Genomic DNA, 15,052 nt, shown 5'->3' on the forward strand with positions numbered 1-15,052 from the left:
GTCTTTATAGAAATTCCATAATTTGAAAAGTGAAGGGCCATTCATATGGAGTAATCGTAACGCGTTAATTAATCTCGATTAACTGGATATTTATGTTTATAATTACGTTTGCATTGTAGACGGCGCGCGGGCAACTACGCTGCAACTTGTTAATGGCGCATTCCGCGAGGTGGCGCACGTGTGCAATGATTTGCCGTTCGCTGTGTCAGTCTCACGGAAGAGGAGGTTTGCTTAGCATTTAGGGGAAATATATCGTGAAGAAAATGACGAGCGTCTTAAATTTCTGTGCCCGCGTATCGTGATACGTCGTTAACCGGCCGTAGAACTTTTCATTTTAGTGTCCGGCAAGTTTGTTCGTGCCAGTTCGTTTCATTTTTTTCTCTTCTTCGTCTTTCTCTCTCGCTCCTTCCCCCCCTCTCACTCTCTTTCTCTCTCTCTCTCGCTGTGTGCTTGAGTGCATCTTAGGGACCTGTAGCTAACCTAAATATTCGACAGCCGTAACGTAATTTCTCTGTGACACGTCGCCAACGAATACTTCGTATTGGTCCCCGGTGAGTTTAGTTCTGTTCTGTTATCGAACTTCGTACGTTTCGTGTTGAACGATCAGAAAAAACCACGATGCGTACACCTTGAAAAGTTTCGTTACACGACAAAGGTATAACCTGAAACGGTTTGGCTCGTAATTGCGAGCACGCGGTGATTTTTCCTCATCGTCTTTATCTAAGCTCCGCTTTCTGGGAATCTTTATTTCGACAAGTTTCTGCAAACCATGTATTCTTACGGTCTTACGAAGTGTTTAGGATTTATCTGAAGGAGTATAGCTTTCTTTGATTATATTTCAGCTCTGAAAACAATTAAAATTAAAGTGCATCGAAACGTGTCTTTGTAGAATCATTTTGTTTGTCTGGTTATTTAATAATTTCTGCTATTTTCAATAATTGATTATATTTGTTATTTGCAGTTGATATTTATGCAATGAACAGATCAGTTTGTTTGTGCATGTTGCAAAGAAAATGAATATTTATTTGAAAGAACAAATAATCTATAATTGATCGTCTGTTTGAATTACAGAAAATTGCAGTGTGAATGAACGTGGACAGTCACTGAACAGATAAAATTAGTGACTAATACAGAAGTAACCATGGAGGACGGTCATTGCAAAACAGTGGACGAGGTGGTAAATTTCTTTAATGTCGATGCTGACAAAGGATTATCTCTTGACCAAGTTAAGAGGAACCAGGAGAAATATGGTCTCAATGGTAAGTAACTTCTTGTTCCTTACAATTATCTTCATCTTAAGCTTCGATATTATTGGTTCGTACGTGCAATAGTCTTTGCTTCCATTACCTACGTAAACTTTACGTATGTTACAAATCAATCTTGCGTTTGTAGGATCGTATTAAATACTGATTAAGTATCGTTTATTGTCCAAATGTAACAGACACACAAAATGGTAGCAGTAGCATAGTACTCGGTGGTAGCATAATATCCTACTTGTAGTATTCAATATATAAGTTAGATAGAAGAAGATTTAAATCTCATATTTATTACAATATCCGTCATATATAAAGAATTTGTAAAACGAAAAGAGTTTGAAGATACAAATTTGGGGGCCATGCTACACTGTAAAAGTTCGATGTATCACGAAGTTATTTTCTGGACTTTGTCGAGCAGCGCGGTAAAAGCATAGTGACTATCTAACTGGGTGCTAGCTGCTAGAGCATTGGTTCGTGCACGACGCGCGATGTTTATCCCCACCATGCACGGTTCCACTGCCAGTCCTTTGGTACACGTGTTCGAAGTTTCCTCAATGGCCCGCATCGGTAAAATGCCCTGAATCATTCTGCCGCTTCTGAACGTCAGTATTATACTTTTATGAGGGTGTCTTTCATCCAATATAACAGTTATTCTTCTAATCACTTTGAAGCTACCAAAAGCACAGACATTTCTGAATGTTATTTTGCACAAGAACACCAAATATTTCTATGCTATATTATACAGATCCATGGCAAGTATGTCTTAGATCGATCATTCTTTTTACGAGGTAACACATTTGTAGAATATTAAAAATAGCACTCTCGAAAGTAGGTTTCTTGTGTACTAGAAAATATTTAAACGTTTCCATTTAGATGGTATTACTTTAAATTCCATTATTACATGTATTCTCCACTTATTGAAATCATGATTGTTGACAATGTATGTATATATACGAAGAGAAAGAAGAGTGGTCGACAATAGCATCGAACGATAACGTCGGAATTAAGTACCCGATAAAAATTCGATAAGCTATTCGTAATGTTGGTTTGCCTTATGAAACGATTCTCTATATGAATTTCCATTTCCAATACCAATACCAATTTCAATTTCATTCCTCGTCGAGTCAGGAGATACGTTCTTTAGTTTACTTCTTTTTTTCTTTTTTTAGCTAACAATCGACGTTAAAATTGAAAGGAAACGAGAAGAACTAAGCAAGGTTGTTCGTAGCTCGACGTCGTATTTGAAAATAATAATAGGTCGTGGATTGTCAATAGTGGCCTTGAATCATTAGTATCGTGGCATTCACGGACGACCAGTCGGAAGATATGCGTTGCACCTTTTCTGAAGCAGCCGGGAATACCTGCGGGTTGACGTAAAATCGATCCGAGACGCGTTTAACGTACGATCACGCGCAATTTAACGCGGTTTTCATATTGAAAACGTCTCGTCTGTGAAAATTACAATATTTATCGAAAGAAAGCACGACCTACTTCGCTAATATTTAATTTGTCGTCCATTTCGATCGACTGAGTCGGTCGAATGTCTGTGATCTTTTATCAATTTTTCATTAATGCGATGGTCTGTATTCTCCCCACGTGTTCTTTCATTTTTCTATTTGAAATCTCGTGAATTCGGAACGACGTGGAAAAGCTAATAGACTGATGTTACTGTTGGAAAATCGATTACATGGATTGTTTCGTGCTTACTTTTTGTTACCTTGGACAGCGTTTCTGTGCTCCAATTAGAGAAAGAACGTGGAAGTAACGTGAATCGTTCGGGGACAATAAGTATTGATTACGAACAACCGAGTTATCCTACGTTTTTAAAATTATGTTTCGATTTATATAATTACGCGTGCATTCAATTTTCACAGCAAATTCTGCAGCAAATCGCGTGTAAAAAATATATCAGAGAGAACATTTTAATGCTTTCAGTTTGAAATATTTTCTGCTACAAAGACCATTCTCAACGCTTTTTCACTTTCGATACGCGTTCTATCTGTCGTATATTACTTCGATAACGTATCCAGCTAAACGTTATATTCAATGACACGGCACTGTCACGAACATGGAATGCATACAAGTGTCCTTAATCCACAGCCAGGATTTTCTCTGAATGGTCGTGAAAAGGTTAAGAGGTTCGCAACAGCGTGACACGTACACCTGTTGTCTCCGTCACGAACACTTTCCAATTCGATATCGAAACCAGTTAACGCGCCATCGATCCGATTCTACGATCATGAATGAGTTCACGGTCGGCGAAATACGCTTGGATCACGTTCGCGAGACACGCAAAGAAGAACCGTTACGAGGATGAAACAGCCTTTTCTCTTTTCGTTATCGCGGTGCCAAATTAATCGTGCCGAGCAATCGCACGTGGCATTCATCGTTTATTTTCCCAGAACGCTCGTTTAGTTGGCTAAACATCGAGTACCAGATATTCTTCTCGCGCTCCTCGAGCGAGCTACGCTGATAAATATAATCACGACGATTTATACGATCTAAAAACGATCTCGATCGTACGAGAACTCGATAAAACGCAGATAACGATTCGCATTTTGCACGCATCTTCGGTAGCTTTGAAAGTCCATCGGACAATTTGTCGTCGCCGTGACGAATGCGAGCTCCTGCAGCAAATCGTGGCCTGAAAATCCTAGTGGTGTAAGTGAAAATGTAGAAAATTTGAATTCAGTCACGTACATTTCCGTCTATAAATATTAGAGCATCTGGTTTTATATAAAACGCGATGAATGGCTCCAGTTGATTTACGGAAGCGATTAATCAATTAGAACGCCGTGTTTTGTATAAGCCAACGCTCTAGAAATTTTTCCAAATTATTTGCACGAGTCAGTATTATTCCACATGGACAGAGATTAGTAGGTGTAATAAAAGGCACATGACGAATTAACGATCGTACGCTGGCCTTCGCGATCTTACTCTTATTAAAAAAACTGTTGAACAAGTTTATTTGTAATTTGTACTAAATAAAAGCGAATACGATAGATAAACTAATAATAAGAATGTGAAAACTGAAAGTAATAATTGAGGAACGTAATGGATATAAAAATGAGACTATTCTAATATTGAACAGGCAAACTTTATTTATGTAGGGTGGAGTTAGAACTTCTGTCTTAATTTCGCATAGATAATGTTTGAACGTTCTATAAATATCTTGATGTTTATGAACGGTGGCGTATATCAATCCTTACGAATATCGTTCCTCGAGTTTCATAATTCAATTATAGCTTTAGCCTTTCACGTGATAAGTTTTTATGATTCAATACAAGTACAATGAATTTTCCTAATAATAAATGTAGAACGTTATTCACTACAGCGCTACGTACTTACAACGCTATGGATATTTTTATGAAAATAACAGTGAACTATCTTACGTTACTATGTGATTGTCAGCCAGCCATTGACGCGCTTGTACGATCGTATCTAACGTCTTTCGGAAAAGTCAGCGATTATCGGATTATCAATCGTGTTGATTCGCGACCATGATCGTTCATTCTTAATGACGTACATATTTTCCAATTTGCATTCTGCGAGTCAGAATCTTGCTGATTCCGGTGGTCGTCGATTCGTGAGGTATAAACTTGTCGGTTGTGAACGTGCAATATCGTGGAATTTGTTTATTTCGTATTACGGTTGCGCTGGGTTTAGTTCCGATCGAGAGTTCTTCGAAATTATCGTATTATCCGCAGCGATGGAATTTTTTTTAAAGTTTCGAAGAATTCGTGACGGAGTGGAAGAAGCTTTTAAATATTTGATTCTGGGACGTGGAGCCAAGCGTTGCACAGTTTGTTCGTAAGAGTAAAAATAATCTGTAAAAATTCCATTCTCCGTATTTCTTGATTTAAATACTACGAGCGAGCTACAATAGTTACGTATCGTTTCTCGTTTCCCGCGGTTATACTTTAACAAATAAGGAATTCTCTCGCATAAAGAATATCGTAGTCGTTAACGCGCAACTATCTCGAAGATAGCAAGATTGTTACTTACATAATCATCCTTTATCGATCATCAAACAATTGACGAACCTCCGTTGATTTCTCATTTTAGAGGAACATAAACTTCTTTGTACGTTTAAAACAACGGTAAATTATTCTTTCGTGATTGCGTTTAACGCGTAAACGTTATATCGAGTCCTCGAATCCATTTTAAAGGAATATAAATATCCTGTCGTATTTAGAACTACAGCAAATTATTCTTTGATGATTGCACTTACCGCATGTAAAGGGTATATTTAACCCTCGTAAATCCTCGAATTTTTATGCTCCGATTTCGCTCTCCTTTCGACAAACGAAAAGGCCCTTAGTGTTTTACGCGATACTTTAACACGGAATAATCCATTTCGCGACGTATCATCCGAATGATCGGCAAAGTGCAAATGTCCGCGGTCTGAAAGACGAAATGGAAACACCGAAACTAGCGTCTCGTTACCGTTAGAATTTATAGTTTCGCGCTTACGAGCCCACGAATCACAGGGTAAATCCACGATTTTCGACCAGGCGACCGCCAATTCGAGCGTTACGATCGTCGATTACGAAGCCTACGCAAAATAGACGATTTCGCGCCGCCAAGTATCATCTTTCGTTTACGAAAATAAAGCACGTATCTACAGAGAGGGACAGGCTCGGCTGGACGGAGGTCCATTTCTCTTGGATTTTGGTCGTTTAGAAGGCGGTTTCTATAATTGTTGAACGACGGCATTCTAATTCGTCCATCGTCCAAGAAACGTTAGGATCCGGCGCATTAATCGAACAGACAAGGCTACACACGGTTTCGTTACGTTGCTTGCACAACGGTCCTTCATAGTTGCGAAGAACCCGCTGCGACTGGAAAACGTTGAACGCTAAAATTGGATCTCGTGCATTCGAATTCCGGGATTAATTCGATTCGATTAGCCGGAATTCTTTCGTGGCTGATCTCATTTTCCTCGAATGCCACCGCGTTGGTTATTTATACCAATTATGAAATGCATCGGAAATGATTGAACGCGAATCGCTTCAGGTACACAGATTACCTGTTATCTGCTACAGGTTACCGAGATCTTTTCATTTTTCACATTATGATCATTTATTTTCGTTTATTTGCTTATTCGCGTGTTTCCATATTCGAATATTGGCTCGTTCGTACGCGAACAACGTACAGTGGAATTCTATTTATTTTATCTATTGGAAGATGAACAGTTTGTACAATAAGATCTTGCTGATTCTTATAATCCATGATTTCTCGTCTGTAATATACTGTAGATAATTAATAGACGAACGAGATTAAACAATTAATTTCTTAGAGCCTATCCATCTTCGACAGCAGAGTTGAAAACAGGACATTTCTTAGGTACAGAGCACTCGACGTTCTCGCACGTTTCGTTTGAAAGGATCTGTTCGAAGTCACGAGACTTCGCGGATCCTCTTGTTGCACGTGCGACCCACATCGATTATCGCGGAAACTCGATAAACGATATCGCGACCGGGGTTAATACACCGTGTTACGCTCGAACATTATCGACTATTGTCTCTGGATTCGCCTTTCCGATCGTTTAATTACATCATCCCGACTTTGTGCGATCGTACAAGCAATCTTCTGTTCTCTCCAATGTTGCAATTACAACGCGTGAAAACGATTCGTCTTCTCGCTTTTTCTCACTTCGAGCATACACGATCTGCAAGAATTATCCCTTTTCTCGCGATAATTCCTTGTCCTATCTAACATTTTCTCATTTATCAGGACACGTTCAAATATGTGTGAAGTCTTCCCTGGTTTTAAGTGAAATTCTTATTCTTCTTAGGCTGTTACGAGATTTAAATTTAAATTTAAATTGATTTAAATTGAACTTTGTTTTTCTCGGGTGTTTGGCAGTGAAAATAAATTTTCATTACTAAATTACGTTAAATCGGAGGGAAATTTTAACTAAGCGTAAACGACAGAGCAAGTGGCGTTTCGTCATCGTATGGTAAAATCTGTTGCCTCTTTTTCCAACTTCACCGACGAAGTAATGTAAAACTAAGAAAGTCAATAGAAACGGATTTATTATGTAGCCCCGTGTGATCTTCGCTTATGAAGAATATACAACGCGCGTATACGTTTCGCGCTTCGTTTATTCCGTTCCAGAAATATTCGAAGGCGGACGTCGACACGGAGGTGCTCGCGAACGAGTCGTTTCTCGCATCGGCTGCCGCGTTACGAGCGGTTTTTAATTCGCGATTGAAAGCGCGCCAACGTGGCGACAGTAAACTCGCCAAGGTACGATGCAAATAAGTCTCAACCGTCTCTTCACGAAAGGATAAATTGCAGTCTGGATTTCGCGCAGGCTAGCGAAACAACGTTCGAATAATAGGTCGCGATATCCGCTTTGTTCGATGGTAAATCGACCGTGTTAAGTGTCAGAGGCTCGTTCGTCAAAATTTGGAATCGCTGGGGTTGCTGTGTTGCGAAGCTTTTAATTAAAAGGGCTTTGTTTCGCGTCCGTTTAAATCTGGGGCCTATTTTTAGTTTAACTCGTGTAATTTTTAACACATACATGTTAATGTCGTATATGGTTGTGTCGCAGAACGAAACACGCGTTGTAGGTGAAGCAATCATCTTTCAATTTGCGCATTCAAATTTTATTCCCGATTCGAGATCAATGCCACGAACATATGGATATTAATTTCTTTTATTTCTCGACAGATGCTAGGAAATATTCGAAGATTACAACACTTTGACTGCCACCATAAAAGATATAACTTAGAAAAAAAACGAAGCTGGCACCCCGCTGGGGGTAGCCGCCCACATGCTATATTATTTTTTTCTTCACCAACAAGATATAACACTTTACCAAATGTCCGCAAGGACAAATTGTAAAATAACCAAAATAAAAAAAAAAAAAAAAAAAAAACTTTGACTGCCACGTTGGTCATATGACCGGCTATGGTTTCTCCTGTGACGCCACGGCGGTCATTGGTGACCGGAGCGCTTGAATTTTTTACAATTGTAAAAATTGAATGAAAATTAACAGTTAGTATTGAATATACTAGAACATACTTTGAAATAAAAAGTGTCCCATCAAACGATTAAACATTTTTATTAGAAAATTAATAAAAAAAAAAAATGAGAACAAATGTTGCATCTAACGGTGCACCGTGATAAAACACTGTGGCGTTCTGAGCGAGACATGTGATTTCGGCGTGGCAGTCAAAGTGTTAAGACGTTAGCCGACCTTAATGTAGCAGATGACTTTTTTTAAAAAAATTTATAGACGCATTATGATTCGAAGCTTTTAGACGATAAGACACGTTCCAATCGGAAGATATAATTCTTTTTCTATTATACATAGAGTCATTTTCCGGATTATATTACAGTCTGCATAATATACGATAAATATTTGTGGGAAGAAGAAAAGAGGAGAAACCCAATAGGATTTTCTCTATTGGGGTGGCGTCGCTACGGAAATTATTAATTAAGAAATGTGCTAAAAAAAAGGATACCGAAAATGCAAAATTTATTTTTAATACTCAAACGGCTGAATGAATCTAGGAACGTAATTTAATGCTTCCTTTTATCGTATATCCTTGCGTGGCACGTGCACATTCGCCAGATAACGAAATTACGCTTCAAATAGAACCGAACGGCCTTTAAATCTACGACCATGCTACGTGCCGCAGCGTAAATATTAATTAACTATGTTTTCCAATGGTGCAAAATCGTTAAACGTATCCGTGGTCGCGTTCTCGTTTAACGAGTTCCGTCGTGTCGATCTTGTAGCTCTACGTTTGGAATTCTATCCGCCTTTCGTCTAATTCTCGCAATGATACGTTTAAGTATGCTAACGATGCTAACAGTGTTGTTAATGGCAAAATGATTGATTTTATCGTACTTGAAATTGTTCAAATATTTCCACCGTCTATTCTGTAATTTTTTAATCTTTGGAACATAAACGTGATTTATGATGCTGTCATGTACAGTCCTGACGTAAATTTTACAAATTAATATCGTTATAATATTTCTTTAAGACAAGTCGTTCGTATAATTTACGAATCTCTCCAAAGATGTATCTTCATTCGGCTAATAGCCTGAAGATCGATAAATAAAAATATGTTATTTTCGATAAACGAGCATTTCTTTTATATTATGATCACGGGTATGATTACGATCATTTGTGTCGTAAGGTTGAACGAGTTGCAAACATTTTAATTGATTAATTGATTTAATCGTGTCCGTTTCGTGACCTTTAAAGCCTGGATATTCTTTGTTGTATCAAAGCTTATGTGTTAGCGTTTCAATTGCAGAGTAAATATATTTTGTCGTTTCATTGTCCATGTTGTTTTACGTGGGATGGATACGAAATAGCGATAATTCGTATAGAAATAGAACAATAGGAAGATAACAAAGATTAACTCGGACAGTATTTTAACACCTTTTCGTATCTCGTAGGTGACGTCTGACTCGCGGTAACCGACGTAAATAGGGCTTCATATCGAACAACTTGGAATTTAAAACTTTCCTTTCTTTTTTCTTCTTTTTATTGGAAAATAAAGATATTTTAATCGTATTATTCTGCTTTCAATGAAACGTACGTAAAAATGGGCGGAAACGTTTGGAACACATTAGGATTGTTATTTTTCTTCAATTCAGTATACTCCGGTATATATTTCTCTTATTCTAATTTAAAATTTTACTTTTCCCAAACTGTTTACTGTTTCTGGAATCTATCAAGCGGATCGCAGTTTAGAACCGGGCTTATGGTATTTTTTTCTTACACCACGGGTCGTAATCTTTCCCTTTGTTTAGAACAAAATGAAATATTTATCTTGCGAATTATTGCCATTTCCAACGATATTTATTTCACCTTTTTCGCTTCTCTTTCTTCTTCCCATGTGAATACCTTTCTATTTATTCGATTCGGTGTATATTTGCGCTGAATCCATCGGAAACCGCAACACGCTGCGATACTGTCGATTTTTGCGACCGCAGCGATTGCGTACGAAACGAACGCACAACGTCGTCGGAATGAAAAATAAGTTCAAGGTCTATTAGCTTCGTACAAAGCCAGATGTAGACGTTGTGCAACTTTGCAAAGCAGGAAACAGCAATTATAACGTTTCGTGACACACGCAGTTTTTCTTTGTTCGGCGAAAACGCTCAGGGAAACGCTCGATTGTTTAGAAAAGCGACGAGAGTTGTTTTCGGAGAACGAGTCCGTTCACACTTTCATAGACAACGGACGATAGAAAGCGAGAAATCATTGGTCGGTCGTTTTAAAATTCTTAAACTTTTCTGTCGAAATACTTACACGAGTTTTAAACGTTAGAATCTCAAGCTTTCCATCGTTGTCCCATTAAAAACGAAAATTGCAGCAAAGTAATATTCCAGGCAATTCCTATCGAGTTTACTTTACGAAAGAAATTCCACCAATTTCCTCGATATTATTACTATTAATAATGTTTTTTTATAATTCTATCGAATTTGAAGAATTCGAACCATGTTTTATAACGCTGTGACAGACTGCAATTTTTGAAATTGTGCAACTTCTGTTCGTCTGGAAACAAAACAACGTCGTGCTTGCCTTTTTAACGACGTTGACAGAATTTTTACTCGTAACTTCACCGCTTAGTATTTTAGTCGACTGTATAGGAATTGAACAATTTTTCTCCGAGAGAATTTTCTTTAAATATCGCCCTATGCTTCCGTTCGATGGAATCCTTTATGGACATTGTTGACGTCATCGAGATAGAGATTTCATTTGAAAAGATAACAGATTTCTTTGAAATAAAGCGGGTCTTCTAAAATCCATGCCGAGAGTCGATGAATCATTCTCGTAGAATTTTCTTTCGCTATACCGAGAAGTCTGGCAGTCATTGAGTGCAGAGTACATTGACTTGCAATTACGTTTGCCATTAATCGAAACTGATCGTTCGATCAATTACATTTTGGTAACTGTATCGTGTAATTAAGTTATTTTTTACGCCACAGAAAAATAGTATTTACGCCGGGGCTATTTGCTACTATTATAAAACCTAGTTGCGATAAAAACAGCTTACCTCGAAGCAATTTGATTAAAAATTCAACTATTTACCTTGGCGAGAAGCGAGGAAATATGGACAAAATAAAAAGAGCAAGAAGCGCGAGAGTTATAAAGAGGTTGCAGCAAAATAAAGGAGAGCGGCAGAAGCTATAAAAAAAGAAAAAAAAGAAGAAATTGTAAGACACAAGAAGAAGCAAAGCGCGCTATAATAAAAGAATTGGGGGATGCGACAAATATAAACAACTATAAACACTGTAATAAACGTAGAGCTTAAAAGTAGCTATAAAAAATATTTTTAAAGAATTGTACATTTTTAAAAAATCGTAAAAAGTTCGTAAAAAATAGTGTTTAAGAACATTGGGACATTTGACACTAACCTTACAAGGCCCGGTCGAACGATCGGTTTCAAAATTTAATTAAAAATTCTACATTACTTGTTATCTCTTTCGTTCGTCTAACTTTATGGTAAATTCTTATATTATCTGATTAATCATTTTCTCAAGTTTTGTTAATATAAGAATATACATAAAGTTAGACGAAAAAAAGAAATAACGATGAACGTACAATTTTAAATTAAATTTTGAAACCGGTCTGGTCGTATTACTGTTAATATTCCCCCAAAATATAATGTTTCGAGGAAATACACACCGATAGAGATGAAATTGATTATATTTCATCCATCAACTACTATGATTCTTCTTTGAGTTTTCTCGATGACTCGAATCGTCCATTTATTAATTTCTCTCTTTTTCCACGACGAATGGAATTAATTCTCGTCAAACACGTGTCACTTGAAACTAATTTACTCGTGTATCTATATACATATCGTTAAAATACCATTCCATTTACCGATCTCTATACTCCGATGTTCCATTGCTAATATCGTTGTGTCCCGATATCGAGCGTTCAAATTGTTTCCATAATTCCTTTCTATTTTTCAAATGAAAAGCCAGATTGCGTTCGTTCGCATTACTTCCTTGTCAGAGGCGAAGGAAATTGCTGTTATGGAGGGTTAACGTTCCAGGAATACACGTGGCGACACAGTTAATTACGGAATTGTCTCAATCAACGGTGGATAGTCACGAGATCGGCGTGTAATTTCATCGTCCGATCGAGTTTATTATGCTTGAAAACACGCTCACAGGGAACGTTCCACGTTTTTCACGAGATTGCTGTTTGATTATACAGCGGTGGATGCAGAAACTTCTTTTTTCGTGGCTATCTTAGTGCGTAGTAAAAGGCTTTGGAAACTCGCTAGCGCCATATCTTCAATCTTATCTCGAAGATTCCAATCTGTTTCTTTCTTTCCTTTTTTTTTTTTTTTTTTTTTTAATTATTTAATTTGTACTTTACAATTTGTCCAGCTGGACATTTTTTTTTTTTTTTTTATTTTATTTTATTTTGGTTATTTTACAATTTGTCCTTGCGGACATTTGGTAAAGTGTTATATCTTGTTGGTGAAGAAAAAAATATAAATAAAAAATAATATAGCATGTGGGCGGCTACCCCCAGCGGGGTACCAGCTTCGTTTTTTTCTAAGTTATATCTTTTATGTAGCTGGACATTTGGCAAATTTTTCTAACTTAATTGCTAAATAACACGTGGATGGCTACTCCCAGTGGAATACCATCTTCGAGAAAATTCTAATCTAACCGACGTTTTTTAATCAGTAGATATACATACCGATACCATCGTAAATTATCCGCAGCGAGTCGAACGTCGGGCGAATTCGTTTCTTTTGTTTGAGAACGGTGGATTAAAGGTCGTATTTTTCCTTCGCTATTTTTATTACTCGCTTGTCCTACCTTAGTTTTTCAGATCTACGATTCTCGCTAAATTGGCGTGATTGGGACAGAATATTGATTTTCATTTAACGAGATTTAAATTGAACGTAATTTTTGCGATTGCCAGTTCTGCGGAATATTGGAAATTCAATAACGACGGCGGAGAATCATCGTAGCGAAAGAAATTGTAGATTTTCTGCGTCGAAAATCGATAACGAATAATGAGAAGCTTCGACGCTTTAAATTTTATTACAGATTTATCGTAGTTTATTTTACATTAGTAAATATATTTAAAAATCTCGTGATAGTTTTAAAGATACTGATTAAATTGTGGAAAGAATTCTGTTCGCTTCTGAGAATCATATACCAGGTTTTTCTTCCAAATTTCCACGTAGCGAGATACTTGCTGGAAAGTCATAAATAATTAAACGAGCAACATGAATGATTAAAAACACGACGTTGGAACGATGCGGCACGACGATGTAGTAAAAGTTGTGAACCTACGATTAGATGAGGTGGATAACAGGTGAGAAACACAATGTGAAAACCTGTTATCTGCTACGGTGTTATCGCAAATGTTCATCGTTGTTACCATTCCGGGTGCAAATTGTCTTACGCGTGGAGTGTTACTCGTCGCGAACGTTGTATGTCTGTTTTGCTCTCTTTTCTCTTTTCTTTAACATTATTCGCTTTCTTTTCCTTCGTCTCTCGTAATTTGAATTAACATTTTATCTTCAATTTTCAGGAATTTCTTATCAATAGAAAAGTACGACTACCAAATTAATCAGATTGAAATTAAATGAGAAATTTAAGAGATCAAATTCCTTGCAAAAATTATTACTGTTAATTTCGTAGCTATAATGTTTCTAAAATTTTGTATGAAACAAAATTTTGCGAAAGTAGAAAGGAAGAAAGTTGAAAACGTATCGATCTGCATTCGATATTCAAAATTAAGAAATTTCGAGACACCTTTCGAGAATGTAGATTCTCGAAAGTAAACAGAAAATATAATAAACAGCTTTGAATCGCGATAAAATCGGAGGACGCGTATCTTAGCTTTTGTATGGTTGGAAATAAACGATAATATTAGCGCCGGTTGCACGTTGCCTAAATGCCAAGCTTATATTGCCACGGAACACGACGAACTTCATGCTAAAAACCGCTTTTACGGCCCATCTACAAATTGGAATGGTAACAGCGGCAGAAACGCGAAACGCAACTGGCACAGTCAGCAGAAGAAAAGCGGTTTTCGATGTTACAGTTTTGCTGAAAACAAATCGTAGCTCGAGACACAGCTGGTGGAAATATCCAGCAGAAGAAAATAAATCATAAATTTTCTACACTTGCCGTTGCAACGCGTTAAATACTGCTTTAATACAATGCAAATGCTTCAGGTTCGTTTAAAACTCGACGGAGCGAAAATGACGAGGAACAATAGCGAAAAATGTCTCCCCTTGTGCTCGAGGTAAACGTTGCAGAAGAAACGTTCGACGATTCGCTCGTTTCTCATTATTTGAAAATAAACTACGAAGATGAGATATTATCGATTATCGGCGAAAAATAGATTTATTTCGCAATATTCTTACACTTAAAACAAGAAAAATAATGGACGAATATATGCGATAGACGTATAAATATTCCGTGATTAAATATTTCCAAATAAACCATCGAAGCGAAATATTTCTGGCTATTGGCAGCGACAGATAGCGGTCCATTTGAAATTCCCGACTATTCTTCTTCTTCGTTCTTCCTACAAAAGTAAAGAAGAAAAAGAAAAACGTATTTTTAAAGTAGCCGAAAGTAGTTCGTTAAAAAAGTACAAATAAAGAAACGAATTATTGCAAGCAGATTCATGCTGGAAGAATGCAAGCCATCTTCCTGTTATTGGTTATTTATAAATGCTTTAGTCGGTGCAGACATACACCTGACGTGGACAACTTCGAGCGTAAGCAACCACGTCAGGCCACCTCGCTGTCTGATTCATTATTAATAAGCTCCTC

At 37.3% G+C, this 15,052-nt stretch overlaps 1 protein-coding gene across 5 annotated transcripts in view; it reads left to right on the plus strand.

Annotated features, from left to right (window-relative positions):
• LOC132910182 (calcium-transporting ATPase sarcoplasmic/endoplasmic reticulum type) overlaps positions 1-15,052 on the plus strand; it is a 55,846-nt gene that overhangs the window by 3,566 nt on the left and 37,228 nt on the right. For 2 of the 5 annotated variants that reach the window (XR_009658709.1, XM_060965868.1), the window contains exons 1-2: positions 143-551; positions 1,072-1,259. Coding sequence is in view for 2 of the 5 variants with exons in the window: in XM_060965868.1 (XP_060821851.1) it covers positions 1,142-1,259 (118 nt within the window). In the remaining 3 variants the exon portion in view is untranslated. Of the gene's footprint in view, positions 1-142; positions 552-1,071; positions 1,260-15,052 lie in introns of those variants that run through there. The other 3 variants (XR_009658722.1, XR_009658723.1, XM_060965956.1) reach the window with 2 other exon arrangements.

This window comes from Bombus pascuorum, chromosome 1 (assembly GCF_905332965.1).
Source record: "Bombus pascuorum chromosome 1, iyBomPasc1.1, whole genome shotgun sequence".
Lineage (NCBI taxonomy): Eukaryota > Metazoa > Arthropoda > Insecta > Hymenoptera > Apidae > Bombus > Bombus pascuorum.